At 43.7% G+C, this 25,440-nt stretch overlaps 2 protein-coding genes across 12 annotated transcripts; both read right to left on the bottom strand.

Moving 5' to 3' along the window:
- Nucleotides 1-8: 8 nt before the first annotated feature.
- On the bottom strand, nucleotides 9-3,591 carry LOC141779065 (uncharacterized). Of its 2 annotated transcripts, none has more exons than XM_074653704.1 (2): nucleotides 3,415-3,591; nucleotides 9-2,552 (listed from the first exon to the last, which is right to left on the bottom strand). In XM_074653704.1, the coding sequence occupies exon 2, from the start codon at nucleotides 2,536-2,538 to the stop codon at nucleotides 1,738-1,740; it is 801 nt and encodes a 266-aa protein (XP_074509805.1). In that variant the 5' UTR covers nucleotides 2,539-2,552; nucleotides 3,415-3,591; the 3' UTR covers nucleotides 9-1,737. The 2 variants fall into 2 exon arrangements, with proteins under 2 accessions (XP_074509805.1, XP_074509803.1); XM_074653702.1 differs by having other exon boundaries at nucleotides 3,177-3,586.
- Nucleotides 3,592-8,543: 4,952 nt separating this feature from the next.
- Nucleotides 8,544-24,413, bottom strand: l3mbtl1b (L3MBTL histone methyl-lysine binding protein 1b). 10 transcript variants are annotated; one of them, XM_074653712.1, is made up of 23 exons: nucleotides 24,079-24,400; nucleotides 23,559-23,770; nucleotides 22,446-22,580; nucleotides 21,505-21,700; nucleotides 21,184-21,397; nucleotides 20,954-21,104; nucleotides 20,701-20,752; nucleotides 19,913-20,007; nucleotides 19,690-19,794; nucleotides 19,480-19,615; nucleotides 19,272-19,363; nucleotides 19,009-19,160; nucleotides 18,069-18,172; nucleotides 17,866-17,951; nucleotides 17,644-17,754; nucleotides 17,441-17,555; nucleotides 15,998-16,097; nucleotides 15,168-15,368; nucleotides 13,392-13,493; nucleotides 13,225-13,289; nucleotides 12,963-13,135; nucleotides 12,623-12,685; nucleotides 8,544-8,952 (listed from the first exon to the last, which is right to left on the bottom strand). In XM_074653712.1, the coding sequence occupies exons 3-23, from the start codon at nucleotides 22,554-22,556 to the stop codon at nucleotides 8,824-8,826; spliced, it is 2,553 nt and encodes an 850-aa protein (XP_074509813.1). In that variant the 5' UTR covers nucleotides 22,557-22,580; nucleotides 23,559-23,770; nucleotides 24,079-24,400; the 3' UTR covers nucleotides 8,544-8,823. The 10 variants fall into 10 exon arrangements, with proteins under 10 accessions (XP_074509813.1, XP_074509815.1, XP_074509816.1 ...); XM_074653714.1 differs by having other exon boundaries at nucleotides 20,954-21,083; nucleotides 24,079-24,391; XM_074653715.1 differs by lacking the exon at nucleotides 22,446-22,580 and having other exon boundaries at nucleotides 24,079-24,413.
- Nucleotides 24,414-25,440: the final 1,027 nt, after the last annotated feature.

Genomic DNA, 25,440 nt, shown 5'->3' on the forward strand with positions numbered 1-25,440 from the left:
TTAAAACCTTTGTGAAGATAGGATTTATTGCAGGACTGTTGAATCAAACCACATTAGTTGAAACTGGGTGTGCCTAATAAACTGGCAACTGAGTGTGAACAAAAAATATTAGACAATAATCGAGAAAATAATCTGCAGATCAATCAGTCAGCAATCTTTGGCTGCAGCTCTGACATTCAGCATCAATCCCTCTAAATGTAAACACGTCAGAGCATCTCTCACAGTGAGAAGGACTCGTGTGTGTGTGTGTGTGTGTGTGTGTGTGTGTGTGTGTGTGTGTGTGTGTGTGTGTGTGAATGAGGAGAGAGCTGCTTTCCTAAGTGTGAAGGAGGCTGCTTGCAGCTCGTTGCAAGATTCAGTCAAGACTCAGACACATCTCCTCGACTCATACCTGCTACTGAAATATACATCCAGCATCTTAAAACAGCATAATGTACCTACACGAACCCTTCTACCAAGTGTGTGCGTGTGAGTGTGTGTGTGTGTGTGTGTAGGAGAGAGATGGGTGCTGCCTTTAGTGAGTGAAATGTGTGGCTGCAAATTACTGTACGCTTCAGTCTCAGTCGTCATCTGGATGGCAGGATCCCAGCATGGGCCCGAACAACAAGGAAATGCTCCGCAGTCCTGAAGCTCCTATAAAACCCTTCAGACTGATCCCCTGCGTAATTAGAGGCTGGAGGAGAAAATGCTGGCGATAATTAAAATCCTCCCCCCCTTTACTTTACTGTTCAAACATGCTCGCTTTTCGTTTAATTGGACCAGATCATCAGCATTTGACTCTGCATTGTTTTGCTCTGTTTTGCAGAAGCCAAAGATTGAGAGATGGAGGACAGGATATTTGAATAAAGCGTAGGAATCAGATGATGAAGCGAGAGGAGATGAAAGGTCGGGATGGTGGGAGAGTGAGGCTTCAGTTACACTACTCATAGGACCGCTTTTTCTCAGCTGAGCTGCGTCAGAAATAACTCATAACAGCCTCACCAGATTTTGCTCTTTTCTTTCTATCCACCATCTGATTGAAATTCTTTAAGATCTCGCCTCGACACACTTGAGAAAAAGGAGAGAAACTGAGCAGCTGACACAAAAAAAAAGTTGAATTACAGTAAAAACACTGAAACTGGAGTCCACGCTTGCATGTGTACAGAACAGCAGCTGGTATTTATAGCGGGGCCGTAGGTGTCGAGTGAGAGGAGTTTGGCCTTGTGCGTTTCTCTTGTTTACTCCGAGACACAATTTCCTCAGATAAAGAGTAGATTACAGTATGTGTGAGATTAGATAAAGACTCATTTAAGACGTAATCTGGCTCATCCTCTTAACAGAGGAATTGTAGACGCTCTGCATGTGAGTCAGTGTGTCCATCTCGCAGTACGGCACCCAAATAAGTTTTCAGCAAACCCTCCTCGAGTCCAAATATGGTCAAACAAGCAGTGGCTTTAGGGATTTTCGGGCACGGGTGAGTTCAAAGACAACAAGATGGCGAGTTGACATCAAACGGCATAGCTCCAATCTTTCAAACGTGGGTGAGTCAGAGAAACGATGTAGGACAAAACCACCCTTCACAGACAGTGACTCAGAGCCACTGCGCCACTCTGTGGCACTAAAACATACCAACAAACGTTTAATCTGTTTATTGAGGAATGCATAGTCTCGTCTATTTAAGTGTGTCTCTGCACGTGAAACTTCTAAATGAATCTCATCATGCATATTTTATGAGACCGTAGAAACCAGTGGGTGGTTTCAGTGTGGAGGAAGGCCTGTCCGTGTGTTGACGTTGATTTCACTGGAGTTGCAAGAGTCTGAGTAGACGGAGGAGATGGAGGGGCATGGTGAGGGAGGGCGAGGAGTTGGCTCCTGGTGGTGCAGAACTCGGGTCAGGAGGGTAGACCTTCCTTCCTTTTCCTCCTCTTCCTCCTCCTCCTCCTCTCCATCTCTACCTCCTGCATTCGAAGGAGACGGCGGTGACGGCCTGCTGCTGGTGTCCGCGTGAGGTGGAGGAAGAGGTGGACCACAGTTCTGGTTGGAGCTGGAGAGGGGGAGCGTGTGAGTCGGAGCGGCCCAGGATCCCTGCTCTCCATCTTTACACCCCCACTGCTCCTGGGAGCTGAAGCTGGGCTGCTCCTGTGAGTCCTCCCAGCCGTCCCCACCCTTCAGATCCTCAAGGTCATCGGGCGGGTCACGCCTGAGGACTTCCAGGTCCCGGTTCTCGTAGAGCAGCGTGGCGGCGCAGATGAAGATGAACAGGCCCACCCCCATGACTACGGGCCCGGCCAGTTTCATCCTGTCAATGTGGGTGCTGCCTCTGCCCACGACGGGCAGCTTGGGCGCCGCGGATACGTAGCCCGCCACCGCGACGGCCATCCCCACCAGAACCACCGCCACGCCAAGCAGGAGCCACACGCCCGGAGCGGAGCGCAGGTGCAGCTTGGTCTGGAGGGCTTTGCCTTTTTTCAGGTGTGTGTAGCATGCTGGGAGGCAAACAGGTAACGACTGGGAAGAGTGGGAGGAGGCGGGGCTGCAGATGGGACTGGCTGCTGTCATCCTCTGGCTTTACACTGAACAGAGAGAGGAGAGGACACAATACAAGAATTAAGTAACAAAGTGTTGCATGCAGCACCAGAGGGAGAGCACTACTCCGGGGTGTTGGAGAGAAGATAGTTTACTCTGCATTGCACACAACAGGAAATAGCTGCTTTAATAAGACATGTGGCTGAGTTAATGAGATGCCAACCTCTCTGCAGCCCCTCCAGTGTCTCTGTGGAGCCTCACAGAGACTCTCTCTCTACACTATCGCTATCTAGCCCTGCAGCAGCAGCAGCAGCAGCTTCTCTGAACCTACTCTGAACTGCTTATCGAACCACTCATTCATCAGCATGGGAATAAAAAAAGGACTGACCCTCTTCAGGACCTTATTAAATTCACTTCGCAATCTCACTGCAGTCACGAAAATTGTCCCATTACTCCAGTCACTGCTCTAAACTGAACTCATGATCTTTAATTCCCCCCCTGAAGCGAGTGATTCAACAGGACGCAATGATAAATTGCTGTTTTTTAAGTGCTTTTACGCATGCATCTTTAATGTTTAATTCATGCTGGTGACTACATTAAATCACTGCAGCTCACTGGCCGGCTACTTTAACGCATGCAGTCACTAGAACATCAGATTGAGGAAGACTTGCCTTGTTTCGGAGGTAAACCCGAAGCAGAAACTGGCTCTTCGGCATTATCCAAAATAAATAAGCATAAGTTGAGTTATTCCTCCCACTCCTCCGTGTGTTCAATCCACACTTCTTTCACCGCATTCCTCCTCACATTAAGGCGTCTTTTATCCTTTTCTTTAGAGCCAGTGTGCAGAGCAACAGCGAGCACTGCGGAGCCACAAATGAAGCTTTTTCTAGTAAATAACAGTCTTCTTACTAAAAGTGGTGCAAAGCCGCTCTGCTTCTCTCTCTCTGTGTCCTCCTCTCTGCGTGTGCGCCTCTGCAGCCTGTGTTTTCATTTCTCTCTCTCTCTCTCTCTGTGTGTGTGTGTGTGTGTGGAGAGGAGGGGTCGTGGGAATCTGAGGCTGGTCCAGGCCAGTCCCACGGTTGGACCAGTTATTCTTAGTGATCACCAGCCATCAAGTGTGAGCAGAAACAGTGAAGATCCTGGAGGAGGAGCAGCAGCCCTCCTCCTCCACCACAAACCTATAGGAAATACATGAACGAAAAAGATACCCACCATACTTGGTTATATATCAAAGCCTGTATCCGCATGACATTTTTATGACTTTTCATATACATGATGTACTGTTTCCTACTGATCCAGGCAGCCAATATGGTTTCCATTCAATTCTGTATGAAAATCAATTAGCAGATGTTGGAATTTTGCTTTTTTTTAATTTATTTTTTTAATTTTGCACAATTTATGAATAAGATAAGATAAGATGAACCTTTAATAATCCCCGGAGGGAAATTCAGATGTCAAAGCAGCAACATTAGCAAACAGAGTGAAACACAGGAGAGGTATAAAGGTATACAAAAAATATAAAACCAATAAATAGAGATATAAAAGATACAGAGTGAATGGGTGAACATAGTGTGTACAGTCCGTCAATAAATAAATGTAGTATTTACATAAATACATTTAATATGTACATATGTGCAGTCTATAAATGGGTATAAACAATTAAAACACAATACATATAAATTAGAACAAGATATATATAATATATGCTTAAAGGGGAACTGCACCAATTTTTAAGTCAGTTTAAGATATTGGGGAGTAGCCTATCCTACTACTGCATATATGGGGGAAAAAACGTTGTATAAAACCTTTTGTAGCTCCAGAGGGAGCCGCATGATGAAGTCTAGTAAATTGCCTCAAGTGATGTCACTTGAGTCAGCGTTGGTTGGGTCTGAAGAAAATAATTTTTTTAAATTTGGGGCTGTGGAGTTAGAAAGTGATTTTACCAGACCTCCGTAGCCCGCTCCTCATCTCTGCTCGAGGCTGGCCGCTAATCTGCAACAAAACTGTCAATGGTCGAGTTGCATTGTGGGTAATGTAGGCGGCTGGTTTTGATTTGAAAGAAGAATCTGTGGAGTAAAAAAGACAAATGAACCCAACTCTTCAGACTCCGCTCTAACGCTCTGACTAGCTTTGTCTGAGGCTGTGCCAAACTAGCCCCACTAGGCAGATATTATGCAAATGTATTACTTGGTGACATCACCATGTTATGGAAGAAAAGGCGTTTAAGGAGCAGTGTTTCTTAGTATCTTGGATATCGCTGGTTCTGCTGCTTCGATTGTTATTCTTTTTAAACTGTCTGTGAGTCCGACAATGTTCTAGGAGTGCAATGCTAAATCAGTGGAGTACTCTTTTAAAGGTACAGTGTGTAGGATTTGGCAGCATCTAGTGGTGTGGTTGCAAATTGCAACCAACTGAGTACCCCTCCGCTCACTCTTCCCATTCCAAGACTGCGGTAATGTGAGCCTCTGACTGCAAAACTGTGGCAACGCAGTTCGCCTCGCTCAGAGACCATCCTTACCATAATAACCCTACTTTAGGAGCCCTTGTGGCACCACGGTTTTGCACTCTTCAGCTCACGTTACCGCAGTTTCACAAGCATGTCGGAGAGCTACAGTGGCCTTCAGGTAATGTAAAAGCATGAAAGGTTCTCTGTTTAGGTGACATAATTGGCGAGGGCTGGAGTCTAGGGACACTGAGTATTGAATGTGAGGCACCAGATTTGGGGACTGCGAGCCAGATATCTCTGCCAAAACAAGGGACTTTTTTTAGATGAACTTACCCTTTAATATCATCAAATGGTGGATTCTAGATGACGCACTTGATGAATTTGTGTGAATTTGTTTTCATCCTGGCCCACATGCGTCTGGGCCACTTTTGGTAGTCACAGCTCAGCTTCCAGCAATGGCAACAGGTGTCATATAGGCCAGATATGAGCCAACAGATATGGCCGATATACAACTAGCCAACATTTAGGTGAGTTTCCTCTTGTTGCTTAGATGCCAGGTGTCGCGTAGCCAACACACAGCATGCTGGTTTTAGGGAGAGCAGCGACGTGTTGCCAGATATGTCCCACACAGCATACTGGTTTGTGGGTGAGTTTTGCTTAGTTGCCTACGATATCAAATGACACCGATCACCCCTTAAACCAACACTTCACATTACTACCATCTGGTCGGAGAGACAGAACACGTAGATGTAGAAGAGCTCGCTTCAGCAGGAGTTTTGTTCCTTCTGCAGTAGCAGCCCTGAACAATCTGACTCACTGACACTGTTGAGAGCTGGGATGAATGAGTACATTCATGAAGATATTGTGTACTGTTTATATCTGATCTGTGTATCTGTGTACTGGCTGTGGAACCAAATATCCCTCTGGGACAAATTAAATCTAAATCTTTGCATGTGGGTCATGTATGAGCAATACACAATCAGCCAGTAGCCAGGTGAAAGCTCTGGAAAAAGCTAGTAAGTTGACCTTGATTCAAGATTGTTTTTCCAAACTACCAGTGGTGAAAGTTTAAGTCCTCCGATCAAATGTTACTAAAGTAAAAGAACAGAATTTATCTGTAAACTTTACTTGAAGTATCAAAGGTACTCGTTCTGCAGTAAAATGTACCCTGTAACTGATATTTATCATTATTAGATTGTTAATACTGATGCATCGCTGTGTAAGGGGCATTTCACTGTGTATCTGGTGGAGTTGCAGCTAGTTTTAACTAGATCTAAAGGGTCATACTGTATATCCAAGGGGGGGATCGTGAGATGAAGAAGGGGATAGGAAAGAGGAAAAAACAAAGTTCTGCTACATACATTTGTATTTATTTTTTTTTACTTTTCTCTAATCTTTGCTTTTTTTTAGTGTAACATTATTTCATTTTACTTCTTTGGGCCTCAAACATATTTAAATGAAACCATGTGAGACGTTTAGAGGGGAAATCACTCTTTGCTAACTGCTAACAACTCACACATCTGAAAACTGACGAGGAGCCCCGACCAGAAGCTGTTTATTAGAAACAGGGGGCGCGACTGGTTTTAGATAAAACATTAAAGAGGACCTATTATGCTCATTTTCAGGTGCATACTTGTATTTGGGGTTTCTACTAGAACATGTTAACATGCTTTAATGTTCAAAAAACTGCTTATTTTTTTTCATACCAGCTGTGCTGCAGCACCTCTTTTAACCCCGTCTGAAACGCTCCGTTTGAGCTCCTGGTCTGCTCTGATTGGTCAGCTGGCCGACTCTGTTGTGACTGGTCAACCAAACCAAACTCTTCAGACTCCACTCTTCAGCTCCTCTCTAACTAGCTTGGTTTGAGAGTGTGACAAAGTAGCCGCTAGGCAGGAATTATGCAAATGTGTTACTTGGTGACATCACCACGTTACGGAAGAAAAGGCAGGACTTCAAGCAAGATGTTTCAGGCAGTTCAGTAGCAGTGTTTAGGTGGGGGAGAGTAACTCCCTTTGATGTGGACTTAGTACCTTTGCAGGCCTTTTACATGCACAAAAAAACTATATAACACACAAAAGGAAAGGGAAAAGGACATAATAGGTCCTCTTTAAATTTGAAAATTAACAAGTAGCCCTGCCAAATAACTGTAGTGGAGTAAAAAGGGCAATATTTCCCTCTGAATTGCAGTTATTTGAAATTGAAATACTCAAATAAAGTGCAAATACCTCAAAAAGAAGCCAACACGGACAAGATGTCCTAAAAGTTTAACAGCTACTGAGCTCGACAGATCTTCAAGAAAACTGAGGAATCTCATCTGCTGTTGAAGACAATAATACGATTAAAAGATCCAGAACAAAAGCTAGTAGGTGGCCCTTGAGTTGATTGTTTTGTCAAAGTACTGCACCTCAAAAATGCATTAAGTACTTGAGGTTATGTGTTTTCCATCACTGTAAAGAAGTGAAGAGATGCGTGTACAGTTTTAGATTATTTTGGCCACTCTGTGTGTGTGTGTATGTGTGTGTATGTGTGTGGTGAAATGACTTGGATTAAATGAGGACAACAGACAGTGTGCATCTCATTTATTTTCACCCATTCACACACTGTCCATCAAACAGCCACAGCTTACCTCGGAGCCAAAAACAGCGTACCATTACCCTTTAAATTAGAATACATAAATAAAAGCCGTTTGCATATAAACAGTTGCCGATGTACACATTCCAACTTGCTGAAGTACACGCTGATTTACAAAGACACTGACAAGGTTTGTTTTCTTTTTTTTCTCAAAATCTTTGTATGAATCGAGGCTCGTATTCATCAGTCCACTGTCACAATCCCTGTGGACAGATGTTCAAGCCTTTGCATAACCGAGCAGGAGCGAGGACAGTCCTTTTTGTAGCTGTATACTATTTACAATGTGAATGAACCAAACAAGATAATATCAACAAAACAACTAAAAGCTGTTTTTTTTTTAAACATTCATATTCATGTGCCATTTCCGAAAACAAAAAAAAAGCAGATACAAAGCTGGTTTGTTTTCTCGTTCCACCTTAAAAGACCGCTTGATTTAACATGTAGCCCTTAGCCCTGCACATCACAAAACAACCCTCTGATCCAGAAAAGCAACACACACGGGCTGGTGGGAAATTACATCCTCATTTCTCAAACACTCTTAGTCACACTTGCACACACAACACACACAAAGTCTTTACCATCCCCCATTCAATCTAAGCTTCAGCCAACTCCAATTTAATCAAACTCTCTTTTGCCTTCAGGCCTGTGGAGCGGCCCTCGTTCTCCATCTAGAGGAGAACGGCTGAACTACATAGTGCTTCTGCTCCACTGGGTTTCACATTTTAAAAACCTCTTGCCACCTCACGATTGTATTTTGCAGCTTGTTTTAAAAACAAAAAAAATTATCTGTTGGCAAGTAAAATGCAACATAGCACAAATACTCTTGTTCCGTCTGCTCTGAGCTCAAGCACCGTTACAGTTCAAATAAAACGGGAAATTCAACAGAATCGTGACACTAGATCCAAGTCATAAACTGTACAATGTTAAGAAGCATTGAAGGTGCCTGTAGCTTTTTTAAAAAAATGATTCAGTAAACAAACACGATATTAGTCGAGGAATCCTCATGTAGAACTCTCCCTCCGGTTGATCAGTACGATCCATCATAGAGAGAGGAGGGAGAGGGGAGACGGATGGACGTTTTTCTGAGATGATGGCTTCCACTTGTTTCTCTCGCGATGCTGCACTGTCGCAGAGCTCGACACTGATTTTATCAAAATGTCTTATAGCTGAGTGTTGATGAAACCGGAGCAGAGGGGCCGGTTAGGAGGGAGTGATTCCTCGTCAGTCTTAAGAGTCGGATCTTACTCTTCATCTGCGTTCTTCAACATGAGGATGGAGTTGTAGATCTTCAGGGCGGGTCCTAACTTGATGGACAGGATCTTGACGATGTCCGCTTGGGTGAGCAGTAGGAAGGCCTCGCCATCTATTTGCTAAAAAAGAAAAAAACAAATGTTATCACTGTGTTTTACAGACTAAAAGGCCACGCATGTCAATACACTTTTTTCCCAACTGTTGTTTTTGTCTTTCACATAGAACGTGAATATTACGCGGTGAAAAAAAAAAATGCACCGCAATTTTTTCCCAGAACAAATGAAATCTTCCGAGTTTGCCGCATTGCAAATAAAGGCATCAAGCAATCACGTTGTGAGGAACCGGTTGAGTTGCGCCTATATTTGTGTAACAACACAGAGGCTCCGTAGTCCAAACCAAGGAGGGTGAAAAGAGGAGATGTCCCGCATCATCAACGCGTCATATCTTTGGGGTACAACACATGCGCAGTAAAAATCTGGTCTGCACTCGACAACATTGAGCCAATTGCAATGCACGACCACAGCTCCAGTTACACTGCACATGTGTTAAACCCCAAGACCCGTGTCCCAGCCTCTTTCAATAGGCCCTGGTCCGAACCAGGACGTCAAACTTTATTACTCCTTTCAACCTTGACAAATGGTATATGGTAAATGGACTTGCATTTATACAGCGCTTTCCTAGTCTTCCGACTACTCAAAGCGCTTTACATGTCAGCATTCACCCATTCACACACACACACACATTCATACACTGATGGCAGAGGCTGCAAGGTGCCAACTTTGCCCATCAGGATCTAATCTAAATACTCATTCACACACCGATGGCTATGCCTTCGGGGGCAATTAAAGGGTTAAGTGTCTTGCTCAAGGATACATCGACATGTCACCGTAGCAGCCGGGGATCGAACCACTCTACCCTCTGAGCCACAGTCGCCGTCAGAAGGCAGCAAATACAGCACACACCAGATCCACTCCTTCTATTCTTACCTTTCACAATAAAAGCCCTAGGCATATAATATTCGCAGGCAAACAGGGTTGGAAATTAGCACCAGCCACCAGCAAAATACTGGTAAAATATGCAGGTGGCTGCTAGATTTGCTTCACTCACCAACCAAAAAAACAAATGCAATCTATTGAGTGGCTAGTAAATTTTGGTAAAGTTAATTTCCAACACTGCAGGCAAGTATTTAGCATTTTCGTGTTGTTTATTCGTCACGAGTTAACAGTTGCTTATTTAGACATTCAGCAGTTATAAAGCAACGTCATGTTTCTGATCACCTGATGAATGTCCAATATTCACTCCCCTGATTGGTCAGCTGGCCCACTCTGTTGTGATTGGTCAACCAAATCAAACTCTTCGGACTCCCCTCCAGCTCCGCTCTTACTAGTTTTGTTTTAGGGCGTGCCAAACTAGCCGCTAAGCAGGTATTATGCAAAATTGGTGACATCACTACATTACGAAAAGGCGGGACTTCAAGCAAGGTGTTTCAGGCAGTTCAGGAGCAGTGTTTCTGTGGGGAAGAGTAACTCACTTTGGCGTGGACTTTGGACTTTGGAACTTTCCAACTTTCCAGAACTTTACCATGCACAACAAAACAACACACTTAAGGACAGGGTAAAAGCACAAAAGCTTTAACTCTGTGTTTGGTCTCTACCAACTCCTGAGGGGAATATCTGGCTCTTTTTAGCTGCTACTGTAAATGCCCAGGGGAGAATGGCGACGGTAGGTTTGATGCCTTTCCACCATCTGCTCGTGTTCCACTGGCCTCAGATCAGACAAGACAACCCGCTGAATTCAAGCATATTACTAAGCGGAGGAAAAGAAATGCACCACTGTGTTCACCAGCTAGTCTCTAACTGTGTCTGTTTTCATAAAACACAGTTTAATTAAATCCTGAACAAACAAATACTGCAAATACAAACCTTGACAAGCAGTTCCTGAAGAAAATGCATGTGACTGCATCTGATCAGCATGATCTTTCACGTAATCATCTTAAGAAAACTAATTGACCTTAATGAATTATATATGCAGTGGGAATGAATGAGGGTATAAGCACAATTCTGCACTTCTTGGGCTTTAATGAATATCAGTATATAACTCAAACTGTACATGTCATCATAAAAGGCTTATTTACAGTTGATTAATGTGATATTTGAATGCTTGTATTGTATATCTACAACTTACGTACATTTTGACATATGAATTATTTGGTGGCACTAACTGTAGAAGAAGATGTGATTTAAAAGTTGTTGTTTTTTTAAAATAAAAAAACATATTTTTCAGGCATGTCAGGGATTATAAAAAATGTATGCAAATGTTAGCAAACAATAATAAGGCAACTTAAAAGTCTGCACACTGTAAATATTTAATATGCAAAGACATTTTGGGACCTTTTTCCACGAGCTTTATGTTAGATATCGGACTATATACAGGTGGCAGCCATGCATAAACAATTAATTTATTAAGTCAGTGCTCATCACCAACAGCTGGCCTCATCCTGCACCTCCCCATGTGACCCACTCTGGATGGCAACCTCCTGCCAACCACTCATCAGCACCCTCTCTAACTTCACACCCACAACGGAATTAACCATCACTGAGCTCCCCCATAAAGCCAAACCCACTACCTGTCAGCTCGATCCCCTCCCCACAATCCTCGTCAAAGCCTGTCTGCCCTCCATCTCCCCCATGATCACAAGAATCATTAACTCCTCCCCCCACCCTCAAAACTGCTGCAATTACACCAACCCTCAAAAAACCCGGTGCTGACCCAGCTGATCTGAACAACTACAGGCCCATCTCCAACCTCACCTTCATCTCCAAAACCCTTGAGAGAGTGGTCGCCGCCCAACTTCAGTCCCACCTCAACTCAAACAACCTCCATGAACCCTTCAAATCTGGTTTCCGCCCCAAACACAGTGCTGAAACAGCCCTGGTCAAAATCACCAACGACCTCCTCCGTGCAGCTGACTCTGGACTGCTCACCATCCTCATCCTCCTCGATCTCACTGCTGCCTTTGACACCATCTTGGGCTCTTTGCAGGTCTGATATTAACTTTTTTCACTGCCTGCCACTGTGTACTGTGCAAGTATTTTTTTGTCTCATCTCCTTCAAACAACTGAATTCAATTCAAGTTGGTTTGCTAAAAACTACATTTTACAAGGTTACATTGGAACACATCATGATAAATGTTATAATTTACCATCACCCAATACTAATTTTAGGCAGAATAGAGCTTGAATGCATCATACTGTAACTCCTTTAACCTCCTTTATCGTTAGTAGCTGCGTTATTTAGCCAAGCAGGATTGTGATGTCCACAGGCCGCTAACGGCTAACGTTACTAGCTCTCCTCCTGTCGATATCAACGTGGATTTGTTTTTCACAAGGTAGCATTATTAGGAAAAAAAATAGGGTACGCCCCCCTCAGGTTTATTAGCGCCATGCTGTTGAGCGTTTTTTTCTCTGCGCCCTGGCACCGGTTCCAATCAAACTGAAACATGATACAGCGTGCGTATGGCGTTACGTCATTGAGCATGCGTAACTGTCGGAAATCATTGATAAGAGGAATCAATACTCACGGAGGCATGCGATTCAAAGGAATCTTACATCTACGAACCAATTCTCTATTCCCATCCCTACTGCACGGCCTGATGATTTTACCCGCCACTGCCAACAATTTAGCCGCATTTAGTGGGTGCTAATTTCATAACCTGGCTCTGGGAGGTTTTTTTGGACATTTTTCAGACTGTAAGAATAATCCAGCATTCAAAAGGCATGGGGGGCTTACCTCTGTTTTAAATGTAGCAGCATGTTCTTTACATCCTGGGAGTCCTTTGACAAAAGTGGCCACCTGATGAAAAAAAAAGAGAAACAACTTACAGCTAAAAGCTACAGACAGGCTGTCAAACACTTTTAATCAATAAATGTTTAATCAAAGTGCCTTGTACGTCTTTATTGAAGTGACAGGCAGAAAGAGAGTAATTCAGATCCAGAAAAGCTCTCCTTGAATATTCATGCACAGTCGCAGTTTCCCTGAACAACTAGATGCCTTCATGTTGGATGAGTGAATGAGGAGCATGTCTGCTTTTCATGTGTTGGCGCAGTGTGAGTGTGTAAGCATGTCTGACCTCCTCAGCGCTCCAAGTGGCCACTCTCTTGGCAGTCAGCCCCAGGACCTCAGGCAGCAGCTGGCAGTGTTTGTCCCAGCAGAGAGCCACCCGGTGGGGCGGAGAGGCCGAGATGCCGGGGGAGAACACGGACTCGTGGAGGGCCTGCTGGAGAGAGATGGCGTCTGGAGAGGCTGAGGAGAGGGAAGGCAGCGGTCAGTGGGAGTGGGGTGGGTGATTTACAAGCTTCATCATGTCTCATTTTACACACATTCACACGCACCTTTACTTTCGCCAATCTCCTCTTTAACGTAGTGCATTTTCAGGTATTTGGGAACTGGAGCAGTCCTGAAGAAATATACAAGTTAGAAGTCACTCTCTAGTACTAGAGAACATCTTCAGCACTGAGCTACAGCAGCACAGCTGGCTGTGATGGTTTCATGACTGTACCGTTTAGGCCTTGTTCCATTGTGGCTCTGCTCGCTGGCTCCACCCGGTGGCTCCGGCTGAGTGTTGCGTCCTACACGCTCAGCTTCCACTGTCACCGGTTTCCTAGCAACACAGATAACCCGCTCTCAGATACAGACCACTGGACAGAGTTGTATGCAAAACACTTGCAAGGAGTTCTCTTGGGAGTGTTAGTGGCTTTTGAAAAAGGTGCAATGTGTAAGATATGGCCAGAGTTTTAGTTTAAAACATTCAGTGAACTAACATTATCTACAGAATATGAAGAGGTTACAGTGTTGACGTTGTGTCAAAGACGTCTATGTATTGTGTTGCAGAGATGAGATCTACTGAAATGAGCATGCTAACCAGCTAACCCCGGCCCGTCCGGTCTTGTAATTCCACTTGTTCCTCAAGAAGCGATAGTGAGTCACTGTAGCATCCAGTCTGCCCTCAGTCCAACATGAGTGGATAAAGAAGCTGAGCTGCCTCGAGGGCTTGTGTTTTCGGTGTACCCTAATAGGCGATGTCTGGAGTCTAGGGACACTGAGTATTGGACATGCGGCACCAGAATTAGGGACAGCGAGCCGACTGATTCCACCAAAGAAAAGGACATTAAATTACATTGAAATTAACTTCCCTTTAAATCATCAAGCGGTGGATTTTAGACGCTCTTGATAAGGGAACAGATCTGGTCGGTGGCAGAGCAAAACAGAGTAATGCTTTCTCCTTCCCTCCTAGTTATAGGAGCACTGATTCAGTGTAGATTGAGCTCACCTGTGTCTCTAAACAGCACAGGTGAGCCTGAGGCTCCTCCGAGAGCTCATCAGGGTCATGGCAGACATTGAACACTTTCTAACAGCTTGCCAATAAATATCCATTGTCCGTGTGCATTTTGAGTTTGTTTATTGGATTAAATCGAAACACTCGCCTCGTCCTCCCCACCACCGGGAGGCTGCTTCGTTGGGAGCAGAGCATGCAGCAGCTCCAGGAGACGGAGACAGTTAGCAGTCAGCTCGAATTCAGCCAGTGCAAACCCAGCACCGGGGTTTTGATCACCGCTCCATCCTCCGCCGAACGTTTACCTCATGAATGTTATGGTTCCCTTATAGCATTGGGTTTACATCCGAAATAATGCCAGATAGGCACTTTTGCTTTGACAGTACTGACTATAATGTTTGCCGTGATAAATGTGTGAAATCTGACTCCTGCTACTCTGTGCTGAGACTCCTTATGGAGACGACACTTTCACTTTCAGTTAAGTAATATAATCAGTGTATGCCCGAACACCGTAACACAGTGTAACACCGACTACCGCGGCAAGCCTATGCTGATTGAAGGTCCTTCTTCCAGAGCCACCGCTCCCGTCCCGGCGCGGTAGTCTCTTGGCCACGGGTAGGACAAAACGAAAATACAAGTTGTTTCCTCATTTCTGCCACTTTGGATTAAGTCCAATAAACAAACCATCAAAACGTACACAGACCGTACAGCCCCCGGTTAGTGGCACAGTAAACACAAAGATGGCTAACGTAAACTACAGGCCGACGCCACACGTTAAGATTATAAGATAAGTGGTATTTTGGCCGTCTCTCAGAGTTTGGTTGTATTCTTGCCCCGCTGTTAGTTAGTACAGTAGTTGGCTTTTTGTAAATGTATATTGTATGGACCCAGTAGCAGAGGTGAAATTCTGCCTCCTATTTCCTTGGAGCATGTGGCCAGGCATTACACATTGCACCTTTTAAAGTGTGTTTGTGCTGTTTTTGTGGAGTGGTAGCCGCAAACCTGTTCTGAGAGTCTTCAGCTCCTTCCGGCTGGTCTGGCGTCGAGGAGGTCTGTGTCGTGGTGTTCGTGTTCGTGTTAGGATCCGGGCGTCGCCCGCGTGGATGAGGTCCACTGAGGGCGAGGGGTCGTTCTCCACTGAGGCGGTCTGGCAGCAAGCCCTCTTTGTTCAGATTCAACTCCGAGTAGGGACAGCTCACCTGACTGCACACACAGAAGACACAAAAGTTTTACCCAGGCACAAAACAAATTTTATTTTAATATTTTACTTTTGATGCTCTGCAATTTAACGGCTAAAACAAATAGGAAGAAGAAACAGCTAGAAATCACCTTAAAGACTCAAAACTCCCCCACACACACAAGTAACACATTAACACTGCAGGCAGCCCACACAAGTATAAATGACAGTAAAGAACACTGAGACTCTTTCTTCTCCTCCTGTACGCATTACATACTAAACTATTAATGTGCTGTTTGAGCAACAGTAATAGGACACAGCAAAGATAGAAGAGAAATCAGAAAAATCATTTATAGTGAGGATTTCATAAATAGCACTTTAGGTTAGAATGTACTGGTAAAAGGTATGTTAAAAAGTATTACAACAAAGGAGAAGTGCAAAGTAACGACAGCTTACTGAGACAGAAAATGAATTCAGAATATCTAGGATATGAAAATAAAAGAATATGAAATACATTCACTATGAAGTAAGTGATTTGGGAAATAATCATATATGTATCATACGACATTAAGATTGAGAAACAATAGGAAACACAGAGAAAGAGCAACAACATTAAAAGACAAAGAGACTGTGAAAGTGAGTATGTGCTACTAACGTGTAGTGGGTCCCATAGCGAGGTCCTCTAATGTGGCCAACACCGTTGCATCCTGGGGTAGGACATCCTTGTCCTGGGGCAGTCACTAAATCACTGGAGCCTGAAAAAAATATATATGTATATATATATAGACTTTATATAAACATATACACAAGGGAGTGATCATATAACTATGCACACAACTGCAAGCAGACGATTTCCATTTTTAATTCATTATAGAGACAAACTGTGCTGACAAATCTGTTGAAATTACATTTTTGGATCCATTTCCTATCTCGGCAATCTATTGCAAGTCGGAAGTCAAGCATCTACAGAGGACCTACATCAATTACCACAGCGCCATTAGCGGCGTAGAAAGTACCCATCTTTAAATTAACAACTAGAAAATTCTGTGGGGAAATATTTCTGTAAATCTAATTTAAGGCATTTTAAAAGGTAACAGTTGTCGTTTGGAGCTTGTAAACAGCATTCAAAGTTGGCTACACCTCCACAGCTCAACAAGCTGAGAGGTAGAGGGAGAGCAGCGATGGTCAAGCGAGCTATAGAGTGAATGAAGACTGTTCTCTCTGCTCGGTGCGTTTGCCTCGGCCAAACTGACACACCGATAGCAGCGCACAACAGCCACTGCACACAGCAGAGGAGAGACAGAGGAACAGGGGAACTCGCAGCGATGTAACAAACCCGTTCTCATCTGTCAAATATGGCCACAAAGCATCTAAAGGAGGACTTGTGCAAAATAATGTATAGCCTAATGCTTGTGCCTTGGTCAGAAGCCATGGGGCATGACAAAGCGGCGGTATTTAACCACCTGAACGGGCTGCACACCCTGTGCGCTGTTACTGGCTGGGGGTTACACGCCCACGTGGGGCCCAAAGGCTGTTGGCTGAAGCCCAGCAAATCCCCGAGCAAATCAAAATTAGAAGAAAAGAGTAAATACAGGCAGAGGTACAGGGTCTCTGCAGAAACAGACACCGCCACACATTTCTAGTGGGGCGTAAGTGATGATTGAGAGGGATTACTTTATTCTATACATTGTTTTTTAGGAAATTGTTGTATATTATACCTTTAAGGATCTGTGGGAACCCTGTTAAAAGAGATGGGAGGAGTAGGCTAGTGCGGCATGCTCGCTCAGCTCAATGGAAATAGCAGCTACAACATTGTTCCAGCACGTTTCACAACAAAAACACTACATGAAGTAAAATAATTATAATTAATTTTTTGTGTATGCCGCGATGTTGCTGTGATGTCAGGTGTGTTTATGTCGGCGAACTCAGGCTGGATAAATTTTGCCCGAGGTTCCAACCTGAATGAACGTTCCATTGCACTTTACCGTGTCGGAGGTAGTTTTTTTACAGAGTTTCGAGTTCAATGGATTGCAGCATTAGAAAGCTCGACTGACTTCTTTGACTATCAGACAGGACAGAAAGGAAGAGTGTGTCTCACCGTTTGGGTATTGTAGTGGGTGTCCGGTTTTCTGACACCACCCTACAGGGTGCAGATCAGGGCAGTCTGTCTCCACCCAATAGTCATACTCTGAGCTCCAGCCATCAAAATGAATCTAGATGAGAAAGGGCATTAAAGCACATTAGACGGAAGCTGAGCACAGAGCAAGTCGAAACACATCCAGAGGAGGAGACAGGTTGTACCTTTAGTCGGTGGTCCTCTGTGTCCACTATGGTTGCAACACGGATGAGCATTGGGTTCCTCTTATCCACAGCTTCCACTTTCATCCCAAACTGGAAGCCATGTGGAGGTCGCTGCGAAGACAGGGCAAAACAATAATCACAAAACTGCATCTCAACTACAATCATACATATTATAAATCCTGTGTGTGTGTGTGTGTGTGTGTGTGTGTGTGAGAACCGTACTGGTTTGAAAGCCCGAGCAGGAGCAGCCTGTGTGCCCGTCTCTTCCAGGTATTTCTCCCATGAGAAACTCTTGGGTTGTTTATATTCTAAAGAAGATGTAAACAATACATTTTATCAGCAGAATCTAAATGTGTTTTAGCATTTATTTTTGATAATGTTAGATTCTGCATTCCTTACAGTATATTAAAGTAGTTTATACTGACCCATGTGTGTCTTGGTCTGTGTCTTACCAGCTGGCGTGGTCAGAGTTAGCTCAGCCTCTTCACAATATCCCACAGGATGGATGTATGGACTGCTAGCGTCACACCTTGACAGAAAAAAACAACTACTAGGTAAACAGGCACACAATAACAGTTTTAGACTTTTTGTTCCAGCTGCATAAACTCTGAAGTTATGCATTTCTCCAACTTGTCCAGACTCTTTGTCCAATTTCCAAACTTGTCAAGACCTAGTCACTTTCATTTCTAATAACTTTCCGTCCTCTCCGTACCTTAAATACACAGGCACCATGCTGATGTCGTACAGACATTTAGCTACTGTAGGTTTTACTTGGATTTACAGCTAAAGCAGTCCTCTAGGTAGACTGGTGGATATTGTGGGATCACCAATTCTAGGGATGTCACGGTGAGAAAAATGTTCCCACCGGTTAATACGGGTGTTACCGATTACATCGGACATTTTACAAGAAACAATGATGGTCAACATATGCGGAGCGCTTACTTTGATCTTTAACATTGGATGGTTGTGTCTGGCCTCTACGATCGAGCTTTTGCTGCAGGGCCACAGGTTTTCACCCTGCGCTGTGAGCGCCCCACACGCTGATTGCCTCATTAACGTTATGGTTACCTTATAGCATTGGGTTTAAATCAGAAATATTGCCAAATTGGCACTTCTGCTTTTTGCTTTAACACCAAATCCTCCGCCATCTTGTCTCTCAACTCTCCCGTGTGTGTGAAATCTGACTCCTGCTACTCTGAGCTGAGACTCCGTACGGAGCAGATACTTTCACTTTCAGTTACACAGTGTCCGTCGTCCGACTATGTATCGATAACACGGTGCTGATACGCGAAAATGAACTCAATGGGTTTTATTTCTAAAAAGCACAACGACAGTGGGGGGCGTTGGGCAAGAATCGTCTCTTACCAATAATCATATGTGTCATCCCAGTTGTCGAAATGAATGAGCAGTCGGTTGTCAACAACAGCAGCAATGGTTGCTACGCAGATCAACGATGGGTTCTTCCTGTCGATCGCCTCCAGCTTCATCCCTGCTCTAAATCCAGACGGCGTCACAGACTGAAATAAAAATAATAATAATAAAAAATACACATTTAGCACACACAACCCCTTAATTCAAGAACAATATGATGACTTTAGAGTATTTGATTGTGTGTGTTCAATACTCACTGTGTTGAGGCTCTTGAAAAGGTGTTTTGGGGCCAGCTGACCCCGACAGTTCTTCACGTACATGCTCCAATTAAACTCTCCATCCTTACAACCTACAAGACAAACTCACTCAGTAACGTTGTTTGTAAAATCATCGATACTGTATGTGTGACAGTTGTGTGTGTGTGTGTGTGTGTGTGTGTGTGTGTGTGTGTGTGTGTGTGACTACCTTTAGGCAACAATAACTTATGCCCATTCTTCTCACACCAGCCAGCTGGCTTCATATCCCACGAGTCGGCATTGGCCCAGAAGTCGTAGCATTCTGGGTAACCATCAAAGTGGAGCCTTACCCTGTAGCCTTGTATCTGAGAGGCAAAGGCACATGATTATAAACAGGGATAAAGATAGAAGCGGTCTAGTCACAAACAACTATACATACCTCTGCAACAGAGAGAACACAGAACAGAGACGGGTGAGACGGGTCCAGCCCCTCCAGCTTCATTCCCACCTTAAAACTGTTCCTGCTTTGAGGAAGCGACTGGTGCTGCAAGACATCATAGCACAGTCATGATTCAACTTATCTGAGACCAAATAAACAAATCTGGTTATACTTAAAAAATATATATATATCAAATTGTCAAGTGTATAAGGGGGAAAAGTACCTCTTTGAATAGTTTAACAGGAGCAGCGATGGCCTTCTCCTCTTCCAAGTAAGCAGGCCAGCTCCATGCCCGTTTCTTATTGGCGGGGGCAGTCACTGAGGGTTGGGCAAAAAAATACTCCAGTATTATGTGCTGTGGTTGGTGCATGAGGACCTCCATCACATTCATGAGAAACATACAGATGCAGATACACTTCTTCCCCCAGTTTGAGATTTATTTTATTCAGATCAGCTCAGTTTACGCAATATTTTAGGAGTCAAAAATGTTTTAATTTATAACTCTATACATCATGGTCACGTGAAAAATTGATAGAACCTAATTAATACCCAATTACCTAATTCATTCCTGCATTGTGTCACACAGGGTGCCTGTACGTTTCTTATGTTAGAGTTAAGATTTCAAGACGTTTTAAATACGGCTGCAACTAATGGATTAGTTGTTTGGTCTATAAAATGTCAGAAAATGGTGAAAAATGTCGATCAGTGTTTCCCAAAGTCCAAGAGGACATCCTCAAATGTCTTGTTATATCCACAACTCAGAAATATTCAGTTAACTGTCATAGAGGAGTAAAAAAAACAACTATTCAAAACCATTAATCGATATTCAATAGTTGCAGATTAATTTAATAGTTGACAACTAATCGATTATTTGTTGCAGCTCTACTTTTAAATGCTAAAAAATTGGAAAATAAACGTTGATGTATCAGAGGACATTCTGCAAGAGGTTTAATTTCTCACCAGAACAACACAAAACTGCAGCATTTTTAAGAAAGACTAAGTCTAACTTACCCAGTTTAGCAATCTTGGCACCTCTTCGTCCTTTGGTAGTCTTGGCCTTTTCCTACAAAAGGTGAAATGAAAGAATGTGTCAATAATCAAAACCATAATATTTTTTTCTCACCCATCTTGTGTATTTTCTCAACTTAAAAGATAAGGAGGGAAATTATCAGAATAGAAAAATGACAGCAAGACATCACTGAACTCTGTTCAGCGTGGCCTGTAGCTCTGAAAGTGAAAGACAAATGCTAAGCGTATGCTCCACCTCTGGTTCCTCTTGATTGTCTTCCTCTTCATCACCAGAATCCATATAGATCTTCCTCTTTTTGCGCACACGTTTACCCAGCCTCTCACCCTCAATTGCTTGACTCTCCCTTGCTTCCCCTGGAGACGATCTGTAGAAAAGAACGATTTTGCTGGTGATGAAACAACAAAACAAATATAATCTGACAGGCAGCAAAGAGGCGTTAGAGAACACCAGGTGTGTGGTTTTACCTGCCGCTGGAGGGCTGGGCACAAATGGAGCTACAGAATTTGCCCTGAAGGAGGGCGTCCCGGGGAACACGGCCACCACAGGCCCGGCACCTTGACAGCTCCCCATTGGGGCCCGTGTCTGCGCTAGAGCCAACCTCAACACTGGGACCAACCTCCACACTGGGGCCCTCCATACTGGGGCCCTCCTCTAAAGACAGAAGCACAGGACCGGGGGCTGGAGGACAAAGCAGAAAGAAAGGCTGAAACTGTAGAGCAGAAAAAGTAAACACTGCACTTCTTGACAATGACAATGTTGTGAGGGTTAAACATGTGCTGTCATACCTTTAGCTTGAGACGATCCTGGCTGACTCTGTTTGCCTGGAGCTGTGGCTGTGCCAGTCTGTGATTGGCCCTCTGGTGGAGGGGTGGGAGTGTGAGACTGTGCTGGGTCCAAGGTCTGGCGTTTCGGCTCTTTCTTCTGCCCTTTGACCTCTAGGTCTGTGACGATCTCAAGAGTCCCAAACTCTGTCATGCGAAACTGAAAGACACAAGTGGGGTAGAAACAGGTAAGCTCATCAGGGCTTCTCCCAGGAAATTGTTGAGCTGAGGTTGTACGTCATCCCTAATTTATCTTGTCTCCCAATGAATGTAGTTAGTAGAGGACAGCCTAAATAATCACACTCGTTAATTATATGTCTCTCTCTTTTTCCCCTGAAGGTTAGTGTTTTCTTTAACAAAGATGGTTTTTTTTAGAAAGTTAGCAGAGGGTAGGGACGTTAAACACAAATTTCATCGCGATACAATATGATATTGATTCTTTTGACACCAATACGATATTTGCTGATATCAAAACGTCTGCCATGATATGATTTCAAGTCGATTCAATTCAGGGGCTTGCGATCAATATGCACATTTACAGTCAGTTATATTTATATCAACTCACTAAGAGCAATTAAAATATGATTTGACAATTGTATTGCTGAGCTCTTCCAGACATTTAAATGAAAAACAATCTATTCTTTTAATAAAAAGAAAAATATAAAGTGGGAATTTCAAAATAAAGGCTATATGTATCGATATTTTCTCTTTGCATCGATGATATTGGATCGTTGATCATTGAATCAATATATCGATCTAAATCCCCAGCAGATGGGGTTTTAATTTCAGGTGAGGTGGCCCCCCTCTGCTATGAAAACACAATGGAAAACCCTGCTCTTATGAATTTGCGCGTGTGATCAGAGACTCAAAACATTTACAGAATCAGAGGTGATCCTCTCTCATACCCTGATGTCACTGCCCGGCAGCGTGGCTATACCATCCTTCCAATCCAGCGCACCCATCATATCAAACTCAGCTCCCTGGGAGGGGCCATCACTGGGCGGAGTGTCGGTCATTCCCACTCCTCTGATATCCCCAACCTGCATACACATTAATGACAGTCACATTAAAGACATTGTCATATACTGACAACTGACACACAAAAGGTTACAGATGTCCAAAAAATGTAACAGAGGTTGAATAGAAAGGTATCTTTGATTTTGACCATTGTTCTCCGTCTATTGTGAATATCACAGTGAAGCAGCCCCTCTGTATGTTGGTTTGTTTTTTACCTACAAAGTGCTTCCAAGACAAATGCAGCTTCTACCTGCACTTGTAAACAGCATTGCCTCAGCATCGCCTCTAGATGGCGACTGTGTGCTGTCTTGCAGGATCCACCATGCACTTCGATTTCAGACAAAACAGTCAATAATAATATTGTTTTGCTGGTCATCTAAGAGGGGAAACGCGTGCACAAACGGCCCCATTAGGGTGAAGCATCATCAGGATCATTGACAAACACGAGGAAAGATGTCTCAACTTGAAGTTAACCACACAAGTTCATCTTTTCCTTGTTTTAACAGTATCTCTTAAAACCGGCTGTTTGCCTGCTTATAAACAAACGAGAGGGTAATTTGTGCATCAATTATAAAGAGAACACTGTTTCCTGCGCCGACTGACACAACTTAAAGGCGTTTTAATCCCACTAACATTGCGATATAACGTTTTAGTGTTGACGCATGTTCAACACTGAATTAAGGTGCTATTTTCTGTTTGCATGTTACCCATAATGACCATGTGAAAAGTCAACAACAAGCCCGAGCTACTGGCTCTTTGTTAAGTTTGACTTTTCCACTTTGATAGCTCAGTTTTTTATTCTAAGCCATAAATAAAAGTGTATGTAGGAGCGCCCATGATTAGCATTCGTTCTTCTAACAAAATGGCGGAGAGCATATAAGAAGAGAGGCCACCAACACGTTTAAACTATGTAAATTACTACAAGTTACCCCGTCTAAACAAATCATGCAAAGCCGCTACGCGTCGAACAAAAGCAAAGGCTTGCTGTGTAATTTCCTGACTTTGTGTTTTCCGCCACTCGAGGTATTTTCTTCACTTTCCCCCTCGCGCTTGTCACGGAATGTGTCAGCCCCAGGTTGCTATAGCTAGCGCTGACATGAAGCTACCAGGCGAGCTAGCTCCACTCCCCGTTCATCTGCACTGAGCCTGAGAGAGGCTGCTAGAGCCGGGCTAGCCGTGTAGCATCGGGACTGGATGCAGCTTAAAGGACAATCTGTAATAAAGAAGTTTCCCGGTTAATAACAATAGGAAAAACGCATTTTGTTAAACGCCTTTATCTCGTGCAATCCCACACATTATTATCAATAACACGGCGCTGCTGTTACGAGATTCAACATTTGATTGATTTTCTTCCAATAGAAAACTTGAAAAAAAAAACCGATTTATTCTTAAATCAGAGTGTGAAATAAATGCGCTGATTTAGCAAGGCCCCGCTTTTTTGGTATATATTTCGCCACTGTTAAACGGCAATAAATGAGTATTAACGCCCCGTTTATTGTTTAAAGAAATGTAGGAACTCACCTCGTTTCTGGTTTTAACTCTTTATTTCGCTTTAGAGCTGGATAAAGAAGGATGCGCATGCGTGATAGATGATGCGCTGCCTGACAACTTTAGGGTCTCTGAAAAGTTCAGTTTACTATCGGTGGTCAATACCAGGCCTGTTTACACTTATAACACGCCCCAAAACACTCCGTTCAGCGCCGATATGACGAGCACTACTACCGATGGACTGGTAGCTCATATTCCCCCCCCCCTTTGTTCACTACAGCCTCTAAGAAGTACTTATCCTTCTTAGAACTTAGAACGTTAGGGACCGCAGTGCGTTCCATATAACCGTTGAGGAGCGGTTGGTTCCCCTTTTTTCAAACAGCCGTTAACAAACCCCTCTAACGGCCGTTAACAAACCCCTCTAACTGCCGTTAACAAACCCCTCTAACGACTGTTAACAAACCCCTCTAACGGCCGTTAACAAACCCCTCTAACGACTGTTAACAAACCCCTCTAACGGCCGTTAACAAACCCCTCTAACAGTGGTCAAACGGCTGTTAACTAACCCCTCTAACTGCTGTTAACTAACCCCTCTAACGGTGGTCAAACTGAGCTGTTAACTAACCCCTCTAGCTGTGGTCCAACTGCCTGTTACTAACCCCTCTAACGGTGGTCAAACTGGCTGTTAACTAAGCCCTCTAACTGCTGTCAACTAACCTCTCTAACTGCTGTAAACTAACCCTCTAACGGTGGTCAAACTGGCTGTTAACTAACCCCTCTAACTGCTGTTAACTAACCCTCTAACTGTGGTCAAACTTGCTGTTAACTAATCCCTCTAACTTCTGTTAACTTACCCCTCTAACGGCTGTTAACTAACCCCTCTAACTGCTGTTAACAAACCCCTCTAACGGTGGTCAAACTGGCTGTTAACTAATCCCTCTAACTGTTGTTAACTTACCCCTCTAACGGCTGTTAACTAACCCTTCTAACTGCTGTTAACGATTCCCTCTAACTGCTGTTAACAAACCCCTCTAACGGTGGTCAAACTGGCTGTTAACTAACCCCTCTAACTGCTGTTAACGAATCCCTCTAACTGCTGTTAACAAACCCCTCTAACGGTGGTCAAACTGGTTGTTGACTAATCCCTCTAACTGCTGTTAACTAACTCCTCTAACTGATGTTAACTAACCCCTCTAACTGATGTTAACAAACCCCTCTAACGGTGGTCAAACGGCTAATTTGTGTACATACAGGCAATAATCAGTTAGTATAGCCTACGCTGGTGTTTACTGTAGGATTAAATAATACGTAGGCCTGTAAAATCACCCGAAGTGACATTATTTGACAAAAAAAACGACCAAAAATACGTTGCTACAGAAGAGTACTGGTTTTAAA

Source organism: Sebastes fasciatus, chromosome 12 (genome assembly GCF_043250625.1).
Source record: "Sebastes fasciatus isolate fSebFas1 chromosome 12, fSebFas1.pri, whole genome shotgun sequence".
Classification (NCBI taxonomy): Eukaryota; Metazoa; Chordata; class Actinopteri; order Perciformes; family Sebastidae; genus Sebastes; species Sebastes fasciatus.

Excerpts from the sequence above, each read along its gene's own strand:
- LOC141779065 (XM_074653704.1), bottom strand. The coding sequence starts at position 2,538 with ATGACAGCAGCCAGTCCCATCTGCAGCCCCGCCTCCTCCCACTCTTCC.
- l3mbtl1b (XM_074653707.1), bottom strand. The coding sequence starts at position 22,933 with ATGACCAGCAAAACAATATTATTATTGACTGTTTTGTCTGAAATCGAA. Across the intron at positions 17,952-18,068 it reads ACAGACCAAGACACACATGG|AATATAAACAACCCAAGAGT; the intron begins GTCAGTATAAAC and ends CATCTTCTTTAG. Across the intron at positions 17,755-17,865 it reads CTGCTCGGGCTTTCAAACCA|CGACCTCCACATGGCTTCCA; the intron begins GTACGGTTCTCA and ends CTGTCTTCGCAG.